General features: G+C 38.5%; 1 protein-coding gene across 2 annotated transcripts in view; it reads right to left on the bottom strand.

Annotated features, from left to right (window-relative positions):
* Positions 1–4665: 4665 nt before the first annotated feature.
* The window catches only part of ADGRA3 (adhesion G protein-coupled receptor A3), a 130783-nt gene continuing 116307 nt past the window's right edge, over positions 4666–19141 (bottom strand). The window contains exons 16-19 of one of the 2 annotated variants that reach the window (XM_032135627.2): positions 18804–18927; positions 9688–9833; positions 6378–6473; positions 4666–6237 (exon numbers count right to left, since the gene is read on the bottom strand). In XM_032135627.2, the coding sequence (XP_031991518.1) occupies positions 4995–6237; positions 6378–6473; positions 9688–9833; positions 18804–18927 (1609 nt within the window). In that variant the 3' untranslated portion in view covers positions 4666–4994. The remainder of the gene's footprint in view (positions 6238–6377; positions 6474–9687; positions 9834–18803; positions 18928–19141) is intronic. The other variant, XM_032135628.2, reaches the window with a different exon arrangement.

Below are 19141 nucleotides of genomic sequence, written 5' to 3'. Positions count from 1 at the left end.
CACCAGCAGCCCTCGGGGCTGCTCTATGGAGTAGCCAATTCTTCTATTTACTTTCTTAATAAAGTTGCTTTCACTTTGCACTGTGGACTTGCCCTGAATTCTTTCTTGCACGAGATCCAAGAACCCTCTCTTGGGGTCTGGATGGGGACCCCTTTCCAGTAACACTGTGAACTCAAAATATCTGAGCCAAGTCTCAGTCAATTTAGAAAATTTATTTTGCCAAGGTTAAGGACGTACCCATAACTCAGCCTCAGGAGGTCCTGATTACATGTGCCCAAGGTGGCAGGGGTACGGCCTGGATTTTTATATTTTAGGGAGATATGAGACATCAATCAGTATGTGTAAGATGTACACGGGTTTGGTCTGAAAAGGTGGTTCAACTTGGTCTGGAAAGCCAGGAGGGGGCTTCCAGATCATAGGTAGGTAAGAGACAAACTATTGCATTCTTTTGAATTTCTGATTAGCTTTTCATTGAATACACAATTTATAGTCACTTATGCCTTAGTCTGGCTTAGTGAAACAACAGGGCAAAGGAAGCAATCAGATATGCATTTGTCTCACATGAGCAGAGGGATGACTTCGAGTTCTGTCTGTACTTTGTCCACAAGGAATTTCCTTGTGGGCACATTGTGAGGGAAGTATGTAGCTTTTTTTTTTTTATCTTCATAGCTATCTTATTTTTAGGAATAGAATGGGAGTCAGGTTTGCCCAAGGCAGTTCCCAGCTTGACCTTTCCCTTTGGCTTAGTGATTTGGGGGTCCTGAGATCAATTTCCTTTCACAGTACTCATGACCAAATCCAGCTTTGCAAGCAACCATGTCTTGCAAATATAGGTCCTGATTAGAACAATCAAAATTTATTCATAAAAGCAAACCTTCATTAGTATTATATGCCAAAACAGGGTGAACACAGTGATTACAAAATTGAAGATGTGATTAGCTGGATTCTTTGGAATGCATCTGAAGAGTCTTCTGAAAACTTTTTGAACTTTTTGAAAATACCTGATAAAGGTCTTCATCAGTATCTTCTTAAACCAGATGGCAGCAGCAAATAATGGATTAAATATACATACATACACACACTCTTTTCTTCTACCATTTTGTAAATATGATGCAATTAGGTTAATATGGGTTTTAAGCAGCATGAAACAAGTTTGTTGAACAGAAGTCTAGTGAGATTTGGGCCAGGAAGTAATTCTAAGCATTCAACTTTATGAGAGAAGGTAGTGGTCCACCTCCATCAATGACTCTATAAATGTAAGCTTCTTAATACTATGGTCCTGCAGATTCACATTCAGTATCTACTTCTATGCCTCTGGCACCCCCAGTGAAAGGAGGCTGAAAAAGGCCTCCTTATCCAAAGGCTGCCTGGGGCCTCATATAATACAAAGTTGGGTCGGGTCTACAAAAAAGGTGGAAAGAGCACGTTTATCAGCCTACAACAACTAAGTTAACACACACTGTACATGTTCATCAATCAATGTCTCCCATAGCCCAGTTATGACCACTGCTTAGGAGCTTCTAATGGCCAATAAAAGACATGGCTGTGAAATGATGTGAGCAGGTCAGAAGGATTCAAGAGAGTTCATACCAAAACTAAACAAACAAACAAAAAACAAAATTTTATTGGTTACACTCACCTTTGTCTAAGACCTAGCAACATGCAGTCATATTTTTAGCACTGGCAGATTATAAACAATGAAAAATTTCTCCTTATGGAGTTTGCCTTGTTTACACAAATAAATCTATTGAATTTATTTTGAATTTATTATTGCTCATATTTCAATAAGCAATAATCCACATGACAGCATTAATACAAGTGTTAAGAAAAATATAACAAAATTAGCAAAAGTGATGGAATGACTCAAGTTTGGAAAATCTTTAAGTGATTATGAACAATCAAATGACCTATCAGATAAAAGCACTGGAGTCAATATTAAGATAACTAAATGATTACTGGAATCCAAAAAGAAAAACAGAATGAAGATTTGTTTTAAATTTTGGATTGCTGTTGTACGCCTCACTTACCTTGATGATTTAGTTTAATTCCTGCATCAGATGTTTTCAGCTAATGTTTTTACTTCTTAATTTTGCATGTTCTCAACCAACTTCAGTTTGGGCATTCTGAACTCAATACATGAAACATGTAAGTCTGTTCTAACATTTTTGCTTCTCTATAATGAGACCTATGTATAGATTCCAATCAGCATCTAAACCTAAGTTGCCATCTGTATATATTACTAATATAAATATATTGAACATATAGTTACATTGTTACATTTATCCAAAATATCCTGAGATTTAAAAATCAGTTGCCACCTATTAATGACCTGAAATATTAATATACATTTACATTAGTATATAAATCTAGCCACAAAAATAGTCATACACAAATCTAATTTCTAATTGTTACCTAAAAAGCAGGTTAGTATATAACATTATATATGTAATCTGTAGATATAATGTTTACATTAAGAAAATAACTTTTGGCTGGGCTCAGTGGTTCATATGTATAATCTCAACACTTTGGGAAGCAAGGGTGGGAGGATCACTTGAGGCCAGGAATTTGAGACCAGTCAGGGCAACACAGCGAGACCCATCTCTACAAAAATAAAAAGAAAAATAGCCAGGCTACTGGCTTGTTCTTGTAGCTCCAGCTACTCAGGAGGCTGAGGTGGGAGGATCACTTGACCCCAAGAGCTCAAGGTTACAGTGAACTATGATCCCCACTGCACTTCAGCCTGGGCAACAGAGTGAGACCTCAACTCTAAAAACAAAACAAAAAAACTGTCATGAAATAAAAGAACCATAACTGTTTCCTTAAGCAGAATATAACCAACTATACTTTATTATGAAACTAAAACTCAAAACAACTAGGATAAGAATAAAGTCTGATACAATTTTATAGATAATAAACACTGTAAAAGCAATGAAATGTGTTGCCAAGCACGGTGGCCTTGGCATTGGCAAACATGGTTCTAGCCGTGGGCATGGTATAACCTGCCAGCATGTCCAGCAAGCCAGAAATTCTTTGGATCTTAGTTGTCAAATTTTTTAATTTAGGAAAATGATCATGCTGATCTCTAAGAAAACTGAAACATCTGTTAACAGTTTACAATTCTATGAAAAATAGAGAATCTCAGCTATAAATCATAAATGACAAATGTGGGGAGAATACATTACTCACTTCCTATATACAAATATCAAAACTCTAATTGAAGTACTAAGGATGAGTAAGTGATCGCTCATCACTCTCCACGCTATGAGTAACAAAATCCCCTTGAACATTTTTAGCAGAATCTCCATCTTCTTCCAAGTGTTTGATTTCTTTTCCAGTCCTTCCCCACCGCCAGCACCTGTTCTGTTACCTAAAATAAGGCATGTTTAAATGAATAAATGCTTGCTGAATGGGCAACATCTTCCAGGAAGGAAAATTCCTCACTTCCTATGCAGAGGCAGGAAAAAGAAGAACAAGAAAGTTATCTCCCTACGTACAGCTGACCAGCAGGTCAAACAGGTTAAACATTGAGCAAACAAAAAATCAGTGATAAATAAGAATTATTCACTCCATTTCTTATTAGCTTATCTTTGTCATTTCCAAACACCATCTTGAACATAATACATCAATTTACCAGGAGACCATAAACCAGGAATTATATCCAAATCTATTCACTGGCTGCTTTATTTCCCCCACCATAAAATAACGTCTCTAAAACTCAGAGCTAAAAGGCTTAAGTAGAACTATCGGTTTTATTATTGTCAAGCAAAATAACATTTCTAATGCAGTAACCCAGTGAAAAGTGAACATTTACACTAGAATGGGTAATCTCAGGATGGCTCAGAGAATTGTTCTCTGTACATAAGCAGTTAATCTCTCAGAATTTGAAGTTTATTAAGCTAACCGGCTTGATTCTTTTTAGCATTTCTTGAATATGTACTTTTGAATCCAATCTGATTCAAACCTTTAGACTTCCACTGAAAAGAGATCAAAGTTGTGTCAACTTTGCAGACATTGTCTTGCATACGAGGGAACTGGGAACCACAGCGAGACTCCGAACTGGAGATGGGTTAGACTGCAGTGTAGCGAAGACCTGTGAGAACTTTTGCAGCAGAGCTGTTTTTAGAATTCTGGAATGGGATTTAATCAGTACTTCAGCATGAATCTAAGGAACTTTATGTGTTTAAGTACAAAATAAAATCAACGTAAGAGCCAATATTGAAGAATGTGAACCTTAAATGGTAGCTCTTCATTTGCATTCAAGAATAACTTTTGTGCAGGAATCACCCCCACCTGGCCCCACCAAAAAGAGTAAGAAACTTAAGCCCAAATATAAGGCAATGAAAAGGCCACAACCATGTTGAAAATAGTATTAATAGGATCCAAGGAATAACGCAAAAGTAAGGCAATGTGGGAAGTTTTGTAGGCATTTCCATTTTCAAAAAACATCCTGAGAGATCCTTTTAAAACCTGGTAGCATTTAAAACTAGACCTACAAAATACAGCAACCCAAAAATCACTTTGATTTACGTGCCAAAATCCATACACTTAACCATGTAATATATATATAGCTGACTTATGTGTAACTCTAATTAAAATACCCCAAACCACTAATTTCATTAAAATAGAACTAAATGCTTGTATTGTAAAATATAAAAATAACAGATTGACACAATAACAAACACCTATTTATTATATTAAATACAAGCCTGAAATGTTAAGTACAAATTACAGATTCCAAGAAATTACATTTCACATCCCAAAATGTACTGTTGGTGCTTTGACAACTAAAACAATATTTTAGAAATATTTTATTTCAGATCCTAAAAAATAGTAACAATTTGGAGATAAGAATAAGTAAAATCCAAAACTTCAAAGTTTATTCCAAATTCTTTTGAATCCCTATGGTGGCTGTAAACACTTTTTAAATGTTCATAGCTTAAAGGAATGTGAATATCACAGTTTATATGAATTTCTGCCTAGGAAGCCCAGCAATGTTACACAGTAGTTTCATGTTTCCATAATCCAGTCCTAACATTGCCAGTGCTATCGGTACCGAGCAAGGGTCCCTCCTGCCCATTGCTTTTAATTGGTCCATTCTGAATGGCCAAGTTGAGGCCATAAGATTTCTGCTGATTTTCAAGTTCAACCACAGCTGGCTTCCTTAACGCATCTTTTTTACTACTGGTTGAAACTGGCTTTTCAAAATTTCTGCTGCTTTTGGGAAGTGTGCTACAAGCATCGCTGCTGTCTTGCTGGGGTGGGTTGTACTGTCTCTCTCTGTAGGCTAAATAAGCTCTTCGGCTCCTTGAGTGTCCTTCGTTATTGCCCAGCCGGCTTTTAGGTAAGCCGTTCTGCACACTTCCTTCCACGCTCGTTGGGACATCGTAGGCATATTCTCTCAGGACTGTGAGTCGGCTTGCCCGATGTCCTTTACTTCTGTTTTTATGGTGGCGGCTTGAATGCACATTTGTTCGAAACTGAACTTCTAAAGGCGCCACGTGCATTTTAATATCATTGTCCATCGAATGTTCTGTCAGACTATTATCAAGCTGAGGGGTGGAGTTCAAAGGTAAAGAATTGGCATGGCACTGAGCTGCAGCTGCCTGCAAGTTTGTTAATTTGCAGCCCTGGGAGGAATTTTTGAAGCTTGAAGCACTTTTGTTTGTGCATGAAGACTCCGCACTGCTATTGGGGCACTTAGGTGCCTCTCCATTTGTCCCACTAGAGTTGGGGGGCTGGACGTTGACTTGCACTGAATATGAGCTCCGTCCTGGGCAGCAAGTCATGATCCATGCAAGTCTAACATCCTCCCTATTAACACAATGGTGGACCATGAAGAACGCACTGAAGCTTAAACATGTGGCTCCAAAAACGAAGCTAAAAACCAAGTCCAAAGGGTAATACAAAGAAACAGCCAAAGCCCCAAACATCCACAATGCAACATATAAGAGCAAAGTAAGGCTGGCCCCCAAAAGCTGAGAATGAAAAGTGTGCTCATTTTCCAAGGCTGATGTAGAAATCAGAGACAAAGACATTGAATCCTGATGATTTATTTCGCCATTTTCATTGGCTGCCAATCTCTGTTGCTCCTCCGTGGGCTCCTTAAGCTCATATTTGCGCTCAGGGTGTCTTTTCAACTGAATAAATATGCTCAGAAAGTACATGCAGTTTACAAAAGTGATGAAGCTGGCTGGCCCATAGAAGGCTCCCAAGGAGGGTTCCCATGCCATCCAGCAACTGGAAAAGAAAATGGTAAACCAGATCGATGCTACATGTTTCAACAAATTATTTAAGAAATTGCAATCACCTGTAATGCCTAGAAAATACTTAAAAGAGAAACAACTGGGTCAAGTACACAGAGAATATAAAATACTCACTAGGGTGCATTTGGCCGACTGCCATAATTCTTAATGTTCGCTGCTGCAGTTATGCCACAAACAATGATGGGGATACCACCACCAATTAGGTAAAATCTAGAAGGAGGAATCACAGGAAAAAACACTCATCATTCCATTTCTTAACGTGTATCTCTCATAATATCTCAATACTTCAAGTCATTCCCTGAAGATTAATTATTATCTTTATTCCAATAATAAGCTGAGAGTTAAGATCGGGAGGCTGATTTATTAGCAGTAATGTGTTTTTGTTTTGTTTTTTAGATTTCTTGTTTTAAAGCACTAGGTCTAGTTAAGTTTCCGAATAGAGGAAAGCTGATCAGCTTCTGCCACCTTGTGGACAGGCAAAGTAACACTCAGCGCCTGCTGGTAGGATTTCAGCTTACTTCAGCTTACTTTTTTTTTTTTTTTTTTTTTTTTTTTTTGTAGTGGGAACTGGCTTTAGATTCAGCTGGTGAACTGAAAAGTGCCATACTTCACACAAAAAATGTAATGACATATTAATTACTAACGTTCAGCTCAGCCTGCATGTCCCAGGACTGCCCACTGCTGTGTATCTCATCCCCAGTCCACTGAGATTGAGGTAAGAAGGGTATCTGGATCCCAGCAGCTTCACAAAGTGCAGAGGCCCTATCTGACCCCTTTTCCAAAGAGAGGTGGGGACAGCAAGGGAAATGATGGTGCAATAAAAACTGACTGAAACAGAGCAGTGACTGGTCCTACAAAGAAAAACTTTGTGGTCATCTCTGAGCTCCTTGATCTCTCTGAAAAGAAATTTCCGTCCTGGGTGAGTCAGAATCTTAATTTTGCGTTTGCTCCTTCCTGAGACATAGCCCCAAATCTTCCACTGGATGGATAAAGGCAATATCTGTGATACATTTGTCCATATATTATTTCTTCATCATACCTAGTTACTAAAATCCTTTAACATGATGTTAGTACTGCTGAAAAGAAAACTAATTACCCTATAAAACTATAACTCTGCCTTCTATTCCACAGATTAGAGAGATGCCAATAATATGTGACCTTCCCCTTCTTCCTGCTATACTAATTCACATCTGCTTCTTACCTAAAAAGAAAGCATTATTTCCAAAATTAATCTTGGGTCCTATCACCCTCTCTGTCTTCTTTCAACGCCCCCCACCCCTGGTCTTCTTGTTATCAAATAACCCTATTTTGCATCTTTAAAATCTTCTCTACTGCTTCTTATTTCTAGCATATATATTCAAGTTTCCCCATCTTCTAAAACTTTCATTGAACTGCCACTACTTTTCTCTCTTCCTTCTGCAAACACTGGTACCACGACTTCCTTGCCTTTATCACCTTATTGTCGGCTGTACCCACTCACCACCATGATGCTAAAAATGTCCTCTCTGGGGTCAGAAGAGTCTCATGGGCAAATCTCGTGTCCCACCCTCCAGGCAGGCAGCAGTGTTGCTCAGGCTTCCTTAAGCTCAAGGATACGGGGAAGCAGGGCTAGAGGGTGGAGCTTGAGCTGTCTAATGCAAAGAGGATACTTGTGTGTCATTTGGGGACTGCAGAGAGTTTGAAGCACCAGCTGCCTTTTCCTTAACTCTTTTTCTTCTCAGAACCTTATAGGAAAGAAATGCTGCTTAAGGTTAAGATTCCCAAGTTTCTGAGCCAAACACCATCATCTCTCATTTCTCTTAATAGAAGTGAGGGAGGTGTCAAATCTCATCCTACAACCTAACTCTGGGGCCACCGAGCACCCCCGCTGCTCACTCTCCCCCAAATCTTCCATGTTCTCGGGTGTTCTCTTTCTGCAGCCAAAAATCCAGTGATTTTTTCCATGGCCCATCTATTAAACATTAATATGGTCCAAGTATCATTCTTTTCTTAACTAACTTCTCCCTGGGAGATCCTATTCATTATCATGGCTTCAGTGACCACATAAGGAAATGTCTCCTGCTCCTCCTAGACAATCTCTAGCTTGTCCTCTCTGCTGAGCCCTGGACTTCTAAAAAATGTAAACATTCCACAAGAAAGTATTGATGAGCCTGCCACCCCGTTTCCCCTCTTCATGTCTCCCCCGCCCACCTGTCGTTTCTGCTTTTCCTATTTCTCAGTTGATGGAAACACCCTCTGTGAAGGCACGCTAGCTAGCTAGCTAGAATAGACAACTTGCAGTCATCTTCAAATTTCTCTCCCTCACACAACTCTTAAATCCAGCTGGACATCAATCCTAAAGAAACTGCCTCAAGCCTCTCAAACTTGTGTCCTCCTCTCTGTTCTCCCTGACACTGTTCTGGTCTTCATGGGGGCTGCCCTAATAACCTCAGCAGAATTCCTTATTCTTGGGAATTCTGATTTATACTCCATACTAGAGCCATAGCTATCCTTCTAAAATGACACCGTGTCAGGCCACTCCCTTAGTTAAAAATCTTCAGTGGTTGCCCACATTTTAAATAGGATCCACAAGGCCTCAAAGCCAGCTTTCATCCTGAATTCCTGCTACTTGACACCAAACATCTGAAGCTCCAGCCAAACTGCATTCCTCAAGGTTGCCTCAGCTCACTCTTCACTTTTACACTTTGTCCTGATCACAGTGAAGTTCATGCCAGTGGTCCAGCATTTCCTAACAACCCCCCAACCCCAAAATTAATGGCTTCTTTCTTTACATTTTCAAAGAACCTATCTCCACTATGCTTCTCACATAGCGCAGTCAGTGCTCATGCCTGTCTCCTCCTGCAGACTATAAACTCCCAAAAGGCAAGGAGGTCTTCTCCAAATCCCTGGCCCAGGGCCAGTGACATATCAGGTATTCAACAAGCTTGGTCATCACTGATAGATTTTATTCATCCAGCATGATAATCCATTTACCATTTTTTTACATATTATAATGGATAGGAAAGACATATAAGTCTTTTTGTCCTTTGCACAGAATAATTAAATTGATACATACTTGAGTACGACATATGACCTCAAGGAAATAAAAACAGCTGACAGTTTCATAGAGCCGATTATATGGCCAATGCCCTCTTAAGTGCTTTGCCCATTTACCATTTCTTCCTCACAACTCGAGGATGGGAGACTCAGCCCCACACTTTTGAGATGATCTTGGAAGGCTCAGAGAGGGTACAGAAGTTGTCTGAGGACTCGCAGCGGGAAGGATGCCTCAGCCATTTTCAAAACCAGGCAGTCCTGCATACAAGTCCGCTCTACTTCCCAAAATCCACTCAGCAATTTTGTTATAATTTATGATTATGCTTCAGTGAAAGCAAACAAAACACTTAATTAACCTTTAAGATAATACAACAAAGATATGCGATACCTGAGCATTGGTCTTGGTGGAGGTGGTGGTTCATCAGGATCCTGGCATCTTTTAGCTTTTTTAGTGACTTGTTTGTAGATATTTCGAGCCGTCACTCCTACCCATAGTACTGTGGCAAGGGTGGAATAGTGAAGAATTATCCCAACCTACAAGGAAGATCAAAGAATAAATAAAAGAAAAAAAAAGTTCCTACTAAGGCTTATCTCAAAATTGGTAAGTAACTTTCAGAAGTCTGATTTGAAAGCAGCAGGAAGGCCTATCCTAATAATCAACTCTGTTGCCTGCTAAGGCAACACCGCATTCTAATAGACACGTGACAGGGAATCACGTTTCTCAAATACACAAACCAATAATTGGTTCTAGGAAGCCCACAAACTACCATTTATACCAAAGATGACCCTTAATACAGGACAGAACTGGCTCCCAGACATTAAACCAAAAGTGTGTTTTTCATGGATGCGACATTATACTTTATTCTTTTCTTTTTTTTTGAGACAGAGCCTCGCTCTGTCACCCAGGCTAGAGTGCTGCAGTGTGATCTCGGCTCACTGCAACCTCTGCCTGCTGGGTTCAAGCAATTCTCCTGCCTCAGCCTCCTGGGTAGCTGGGACTACAGGTACGCGCCACCACACTTGGCTAATTTTTGTATTTTTAGTAGAAAGAGGGTTTTGCCATGCTGGCCAGGCTGGTCTCGAACTCCTGACCTCAGGTGATCCATCCGCCTCAGCCTCCAAAAGTGCTGGGATTACAGGCATGAGCCACCACGCCTGGCCTGGAGTCCATTTTCTAACATTCTTTTTAAGGAGGAATATATAGAGGGCACAGGTTAACTACAGGGTGAAGGCCACAGCACACACAGAATAAGTTCCAGAGTAAGAGACCTGAGATATAATTCAGAGCTTTTATACATTGTAGCAGTCACAAAGCAATATAATAATATATTGATGGGTAAGAGGGTGAACTCAGAAATGAAAATTTTCCTTGATTTTTAAACTGGTATTCACCTCTTACCTGCTGGGTGACCTGAGCAAAGTCACATAAGACCTAAAGTGCTGGCTTCCTCACTTGGGAACCAAGAATAATATAAAAGTACTGTGAGGTTAAGTAAGATGGTCCACATTAAGCATTTAGCAAATCGCCTAGTATGTGACAAGCAATTAGCAGAAATAACTATATTATTACTTATTAAGAATGTGATTTTGAGGAAATAATGCAACCTCTCTGAAATTAACTTTCCTCAATTTAACAGTGGACAATTATCAATCGCCACCTCCAGGGGTTTCGTAGGAATCGAATGGACACAATACATGGGATATAATAGGTGCTCAGTAAGTATAGGATAACTGCAATATATGCAAATGATATACACTTAAGTTTCTATTTATCACATGACCTGTATATGAAGCCACTCTAGTTGAGGATGAAATTCTAGACGAAGATGTGAGGAAATGAGAGAGGCTTAAATTTTAGTTTAAGAAAAGTAAATGTCATATGTCACTGGAGTATCAAGAACATAATCCAGCTTTCTTAACCAGTAACTTGCTCTTTTTTTTTAATCACTGCTTTTTTATATAATTATTACAGGTAAGATTCTATTAATGAAATTCCAAGAAAAAATTTGTCATTCTAAAGGGATGCCTCTTCAACCTCAAGAAAATCAAAGGTCAATAATAAAAACATGGACCACTGTCCAGAGTTTATTTTAATGAGAACCAATCAGGAGCAAACACTTGGTGACCTGAAAGCCCAAATCTTATTTTGCAGGAGAAAGTCAGGGTGGCCCCTCTCCAGATAAACCTTGCAATGGCTCTGAGGTGCTTGGAGCGGGGATCAAGTTTGGCCCAACTACAAACGTCAGAAATGATCTTCTTAAAGAGAAAAGTGGCTTCATGGTTCCCATTAGTTTTGCTGACTGCACTGTGAAAGCAAAATTTATAGACAGAAGTGGACAGAAAGCATAAAATAACCCTTTGAGCTATCTAATGTCACACCAAATACTGTAAGTAAAAACAGTATAAATGAATTTGATGCATAGAAACCAATAAATTCAAAACAAATCAGATGCTGACTCAAAATGGTCAACTCCACTATTGCTGGAGGTGTCTCTGACACAAAGGTCAAAAGAATGAGGTAGGGCTGTAAAATACAAAAGTAAAAATATAGGTTAAAAGTAACTTCCACACAGGAGGTGTCAAACAAAGAATTTTCTACAGGGAACAAAACACATCTTTAGGCACTGAAGTGTTTTCTACGGCATTTCTAAATTTCCAGAGGAGGTTTACTCTTAAAGATACTGAAGCCTGATTATTACCAATAGTGGAATTTTAGGGGTATGATGACATCTGCTAACACAGTCAGGAAAGCAAATCACTAAATATTCTACAAGTTTCAGAAAAAATGAGTGATTAAAATCTAGTAGGAAGGATTTTTTAATCTTTTGGAATGTAGTACTTCCTATTGTATTCTCCATCTGACACTTTGTCTACATGAAATACAACCTTGCTATCACATTTTCTTCCAAATAAATCAGAGATGTACATGACAATTCTGTAAATTGTCTAGAAGTAATCTAATTCATAAGGCATGTAAATAATTACTATTATTAACTAATGTTAAATGCAGTAGATTATTACTCAAGAAAGCCACCTTACCTCGGAACACTAATTTCCAAAGTTGTAAAATGGGTATAAAATAACTATCCTAAAAAGTTCCACTCTATGTATTTGTTATCTAACTGTAAACTCTCACATACTAGAGTTCATTTAACCACCAATACGCCTACAGCAGTGCATCATGCATAACAATTGTGCCAAAAAATACACTGTATGATGAATACAAGCATATAGATGATGAATATGTAAACAATTAAAATGTTAACAGCTTCCATTAATAAATGCCTGTTATGTATCCAAAAACATATTCTTGCATGTGATTTCACTTTATCCTTTTATCGTCACCATTAGGTCAGTGTTAACCTTGAGATACGAAAACAGAGACTAAGACTGAGAAGTCATCCACTAGAGATTACACAGTCAGTAGCACGGCTGTGATTCAAACCGAAGTTAGATGGTTCCAAAGCCCTTGCCCTTTCTACTGTCCTACGCTGCCCACTACTAAGTACTAAAGCAGAGCGATGGGGGCTGAGAGGCACTCGGAATCAAATGGACTAGCATTTGAATCATGCCTCTGCCACCTAATGGTCCTAGTGACTTAGGGAAAGTTAGTTCAGTTGTCTATGATTCAGTCTATATAGTTATAAAATACACAAGGAAAAACTACCTCCTAGGCTTAATATGAAAGTTAAGACATAAAACATGCACAGTAGTTGACAAGTAGAATGGTCTTAATATTCACTGATTAGATTTTTCCAAATACATCTCTTGTGCCATTGCAGCAATCCTCTAAATAACAGCTCTCAAGGCCACCTAACAAGGGCGGCTGGCACTCTATTTAATAAATTCAATCATGCAGTGGTGGAGCAACAAGGTATCTTAGGTAAGATCCAGCTGAATCCTTTTACGGCATAGCTAAGAAAACCAAGGACCAAAAAATTAACGACCAATTATTTGGCAGTGTATCATGAACCAGAACACAGATCCCTTCCTGAATTGAGTCAATGGCCTTGCACTTCATCACTCAACTTCTTAGTTCTCCTTCAGCACCTTTAGCAAAAGAGAGTTAAAGGCTGTAGAAAGCACCTAAGGTCCTACCTGAAATGAATTTAAAAACCAGAGTGAGAAGTACCTGGCTGGTAGCACCTTTAATAACCTCAACTAATCACTGTGTGGGAAGAAACTACATTACGACCCATTCATACTGTTCATAAAATATGTAAGCTCACAACGGGAGATAATAAAGACAAACTGCATATAAAAACATGTACACATGAGGGCTCAGGTTTTCAGAGGGAAGAACCTTAACAGTCATTTAACTTAACTAGCCTCACATAAGCTGTTCTGGCAGACACAAAGTTAGAACCTAGCTACTAGGATCCGGAATCCTAGGCTAGTCCTTTTTGCATTCCACCACTCTGCTCTCGGCCGGTGATTACCTGAATTGAGTATTACAGTGACAAAGTGAAGCAAGGAATGTCGGAGTCAGAAATATAAGAATGATGCTATGTCTTTCATCAAAGGGAAACACATTATAAACATAGAAGAGAACGACAGTGAAACGTCTAGACTTGCCTTTCCCTTTTCTTTTGTAAACCTTTTTTTTTTTTTTTTGAGACGGAGTCTTGCTCTGTCGCCCAGGCTGGAGTGCAGTGGCGCAATCTCGGCTCACTGCAAGCTCCGCCTCCCGGGTTCACGCCATTCTCCTGCCTCAGCCTCTCCGAGTAGCTGGGACTACAGGCGCCCGCCACCACGCCCGGCTAATTTTTTTGTATTTTTAGTAGAGACGGGGTTTCACCGTGGTCTCGATCTCCTGACCTCGTGATCCGCCCGCCTCGGCCTCCCAAAGTGCTGGGATTACAAGCGTGAGCCACCGCGCCCGGCCCTTTAATGGCATTTGTTCTTGAAGCCCTAAAAACTCATTGCAATTCCTCTGTTTTTCTATTTAGGAATGGTAGAAAATTCCACTTAGGACAATGAAAGGCAGTCATCTTTACAACGGCCTCTTTCCATTCATTTCCTTAGTGAAATACATTTATGTGTCTGCTTCAAGAAATCAATGAATACTTTCAGATACAATGAAGACCTTTATTGCCAATGTGTGCTGAGTACTCTTCTAACAGAGTCAAAATGGCTCCAGATTTGAATGCATTCTAATGTGCAGACAGAGGCTTCTTTTTGTTCATTCACCCAGTAAACATTTGCTCAGCACCTACTATGGGTCAGGACTTGTGCTGGTCCCTGGATAAGCACTAGTGAATCAACTACTGTTAATTCTTTTTTTTTTTTTTTTTGAGACAGAGTCTTGCTCTGTCACCAGGCAGGAGTGCAGTGGCGCAATCTCGGCTCACTGCAACCTCTGCCTCCCGGGTTCAAGCAATTCTGCCTCAGCCTCCCGAGTAGCTGGGACTACAGGCGAGTGCCACCATGCCCAGCTAATTTTTGTACTTTTAGCGGAGATGGGGTTTCACCATGTTGGCCAGAATGGTCTCGATCTCTTGACCTCATGATCCGCCTGCCTCGGCCTCCCAAAGTTCAACTACTATAATTCTTATGCTTGTAGAGCTTGGAGTCCATGGAGAGCTTAGAGTTCAGAGATAGTTAAATAGTAAATCATAAAGTTTCATAGGCAGCATGAAATTTTAGTAGGGACCTGATACGGTTTAGTTGTGTCCCCACCCAAATCTTGAATTGTAGCTCCCATAATTCTCATCTGTCGTGGGAGGGACCCAGTGGGAGGTAACTGAATCATGAGGGTGGGTCTTTCCTGAGCTGTTCTTGCAATAGTGAATAACTTTCACGAGATCTGATGGTTTTATAAAGGGCACATGCTCTCTCTTGCCTGCTGCCACAAAAGACATGACTTTGCTCTTCCTTTGCCTTCCACCATGACTGTGAGGTCTCCCCAGCCATGTGGAACTGTGGATCAATTAAACCTCTTTCCTTTATAAATTACCCAGTCTCGGGTATGTTTTTATTAGCAGCATGAAAACAGAATAATACAGGTCCACAGAATAACACTGAGGGATACAGGAACAGAATCTCTGAAACAGTAACGATAAAATAAGACCTGCAAGATAAGTGGGAGTCAGCCACATGAAGAAAGGGAGAAAGACGAGAACACAGAGGAGCTATCTTCTATACATGCATGTAGTTGATCTGAGACCCATCATCTGACTTCTTGTAGGCAGTTTATTTACAGATGTGTAGTAACAGCCTAAAATAAAAATATATCACACAGATGAGAGGTAATTTCATCAATAATACTAATATAATAGTGGTAACAGGTAACATTTATTAAACAGTTAGTATATGACTGGCACTCTTGAGATGCTTGAGTCATTTAATCCTCTCAACAATTGTTACACACACACAGTTTAAATTGGATCTCAGGTACACAGTATTGGATTAATCATAAGCCACAGTATCATGACACAGTCTAATGAGTGGGCCCAGTACAACCTGCCTTTATTTAGTTAGCTATTATTAATAGTATGATAAGTAAGAATTAAGAATCTACCAGCAAGACACAAGGTAGGACCTTGCCAATAACCTGTTATCTAATCATATGACCCCCTCATCACAGGTAACTATCACCCTATTATATCCTCTGTACCATCACCCTACATCCTCTGTTCATCACTCCCTTGCTTTCTCTTTTATAGTTTTATTGCACCTATTTTTTATTAAAGTGGGCAGTTTTAGTGATTTTTACCTTTATAAAAAAAAAACCAAAAGGTGAATGTTAATTTATAGGACTTTTCAACTTTTCACTTAAAACTAATTTGTGCTATTCTGCATTGCTATAATTCATTGGTTCTGACTCTTGTATAATACTACAGGGTTTGTTTGTTCACTCTCTCTCTCTGTTGGACATTTGGGTTGCTTCCAGGTTTTTGATACTGTGTATAGTGCTGCAATGAATATTCATATCCATGCTCATATTCATGTGCACACAGGCAAGGTTACTCTGAGTACAAGAGTGGGGCTGCTGGGTTCCAGGTTACGTGAACACGTAACTATAGAAGGCAATGCCTCCCAGGGGACGTCCACTTACATTCCTACCAAATACATAAAAGGATCCTTTGGGTCCACATGTTCATCAAGACTTGGCATTGTCAGGCTTAACTTTTGCTGATGGAAAAGGCATAAAAATGGTAACTAATCGTCTTCATTGGCATCTCCATGACCCCCACGCTGTTGAACATTTCTGCGCACATGTGCTGAACCTGTGTGTTCGCTCTTCTATGACATGCTCATCCATTCTCCTGCTTTTTCTTCTGACTTGTGATGTTCTCACTGATTATAGTTACTGATATATTTTTTAATCGAATGCTGTTAGTTGTATGGATTGTAAACAGACTCCTCCAATTTGTAACTTATCTTTTCAGCTTCTTTAAGGGCTCTTGATAAACACAAGTTCTTATTTTTAGTCAAAATTACATTTTTTCTAGTGGATGCCTTTCACTGTCTTATTGGACTTCCTTATCTTAAGGTCTCCAACTTTTTTTTAAAGGGTTTTAAGATTTTGGTTTGGATATGTAAGTCTTTAAACCACCTAGAGTTGACTTTTTTTTATGTGGCATGAGGTATAAACCCAGTTTAATCTTTTTCCAAATGGATTTTCTCCAACTCCATTTACTGAATGGTGGTCTCTCTTCCCCAGCTGACAAGGCACATCCCCTCTGTTGTACGTCAAAGTTCCCGTGGGTCTGCCTCTAGACTCTCTATTCTATCCCATTGGCCAATTTATCTCTGCCTACTGCTAATACCACATTGGTTTCATTTCCATAGCCTCATAAACCCTGATGGCTAGAAGACAGTCTTCCGGCTCTGCTCCTCTTTTTTATTAGTGTCTTGTCTTTCTTTGGTCATTTATTTTCACATAAATTTAAAAATCATCTTATTGAGTTTCATAAAAAATTCTACAGATTAATCTTAAAAGGAATTGCCATCTGGCTAATATTAAGTCTTCCTATCCTTTGACCTATTATATCTTTCCATTTATTTAGGTCTTCTTTAATACATATTTTAATTTTACCCATAAATCTTGAACATTTTTCATTATTTCTAGATACTTGATAGTCTTTGACACTATGTAAATGCCACCTTCTCATTATGTTTTCTCATAGTTGTATTCCTGCACACTAGCAGTTGCTCTCTGCTAAACGTTCCTATTAATTCTAATAATTTGTGTAAATTACTTCAGTTTTTTAATATAATCACATCATCCAACAACTCGATTATCATTCCCAATTTATAGGTGAGAAAACTGAGACACAGTAGGATTACACATTAAAATCAAAATCTCAAAGAGATACTTGCACTCTTGTGTTCCCTGAAGCATTCATTACTCACAATAGCCAAGAGAAACAACTTGTATGTCCATCAACAACAAATAAAGAAAATGTGGTCTCTACATACAATGGAATATTATTCAGCCATAAAAAAGAGGAAAATCATATTCACCAACACAGATGAACCTTGAAACATTATGCTAAATGAAATAAGTCAGTGAAGGACAAATAATGCATGACTCCACTTATATGAGGTATCTGAAGTAGTCAAACTTATAGAAGCCAAGAAGAAAATGGTGACTGCCATAAGACTGGGGGAGAAGAAAAAAGGGGTCGTTGTTCAATGCATACCGAGTTTCAATCACACTAGACGAAAAGTTCTAGGTATCTGCTGCACAATGTTGTGCTTACGTGTGACAATACTGTACTGTACAGTGAACAATTTGTTTACAGAGATCATATGTTATATATTTTTTTAATTACAGTTTTAAAAACAAACCAAAGGAAAAAAATGGTTAAACAGATCGCCCACAGAAACAGAGCCGATAAATGGTAAACTGAAATCCAAATCCAGGCAGCCTGAACTTTCAATTACTACATTATACTTCTTGCTATCACGCATGTGAAAAACAATATACAAACACAGAAATAAAATTATACATATTTTCTATTCATAGATTGAAGAATTTCCAATTTTATATTTATGCTGCAAGAAAACTGTTCACTAAGGCTACATATGTAATAATTTATTGGAAACTAAGAGTAAGATATTTTTTAATTCTTCATATTTATCTAACCTAGTGTCATTTTTATATCTTTATGACTAACTTTTTCTAATTTTTGTTTTCATCAACACATAAAATAATTTTTAAAATTCTACTACCAGAAAATGTCACTTCTCTTTCAGCCAAAGTCAGAATTTCATACATTTTAAAAATAAATAATAGGCATTGTAATAATAGCCATAAACGTGTAACACTAAATTCCCAATGATAAACGGATGAGCTGTTTAAGTTATATATTCGGTTGCAAAATGGTAATTTAAAACAGGAAGTAAACTGGCAGACTGTTTAAGTGACAGACATTAAATTTAACTTTAATCAGTTCAAGAAAAGGTGTTAAAGAATGATTTTTTCTTTTCGTAGTTAATGAAATTATTTTCTAATACCAGTAAGTTTTTCCATTTCGGTTTTTCACTCTGACTTACTGCTTGGCAGACGCTGGCATTCCTGGTCTGGGTTATTCCTCCCACAAAGACCACACAGGTTAGGAAAATATGAAAGCACAAGTTCACAAGCATGTGCCAACTCTTGAGGCTGATTCTAATCAAACTGTTTAAAAAAGAGAGAAAATATTAATATTCAGGCTAGTACATATGAAGGAGAAAACTATGATGTTCATCTTAAGTTAATTCCAACTTCAAAGGCAAAAGTTAAATATTTGATATTTAAACATTTTATTTAACAAACATATACTACCAGACACACACGCACAGATCTGAGAAATCATTTAACTCGATCTAGTTTAACATTTAACTTTATGCAC

This window comes from Hylobates moloch, unplaced genomic scaffold (assembly GCF_009828535.3).
Source record: "Hylobates moloch isolate HMO894 unplaced genomic scaffold, HMol_V3 SCAFFOLD_17, whole genome shotgun sequence".
Taxonomy (NCBI): Eukaryota; Metazoa; Chordata; class Mammalia; order Primates; family Hylobatidae; genus Hylobates; species Hylobates moloch.
Note: the sequence above shows the minus strand (reverse complement) of the source record. Positions and strands in the feature narration are given on the sequence as shown.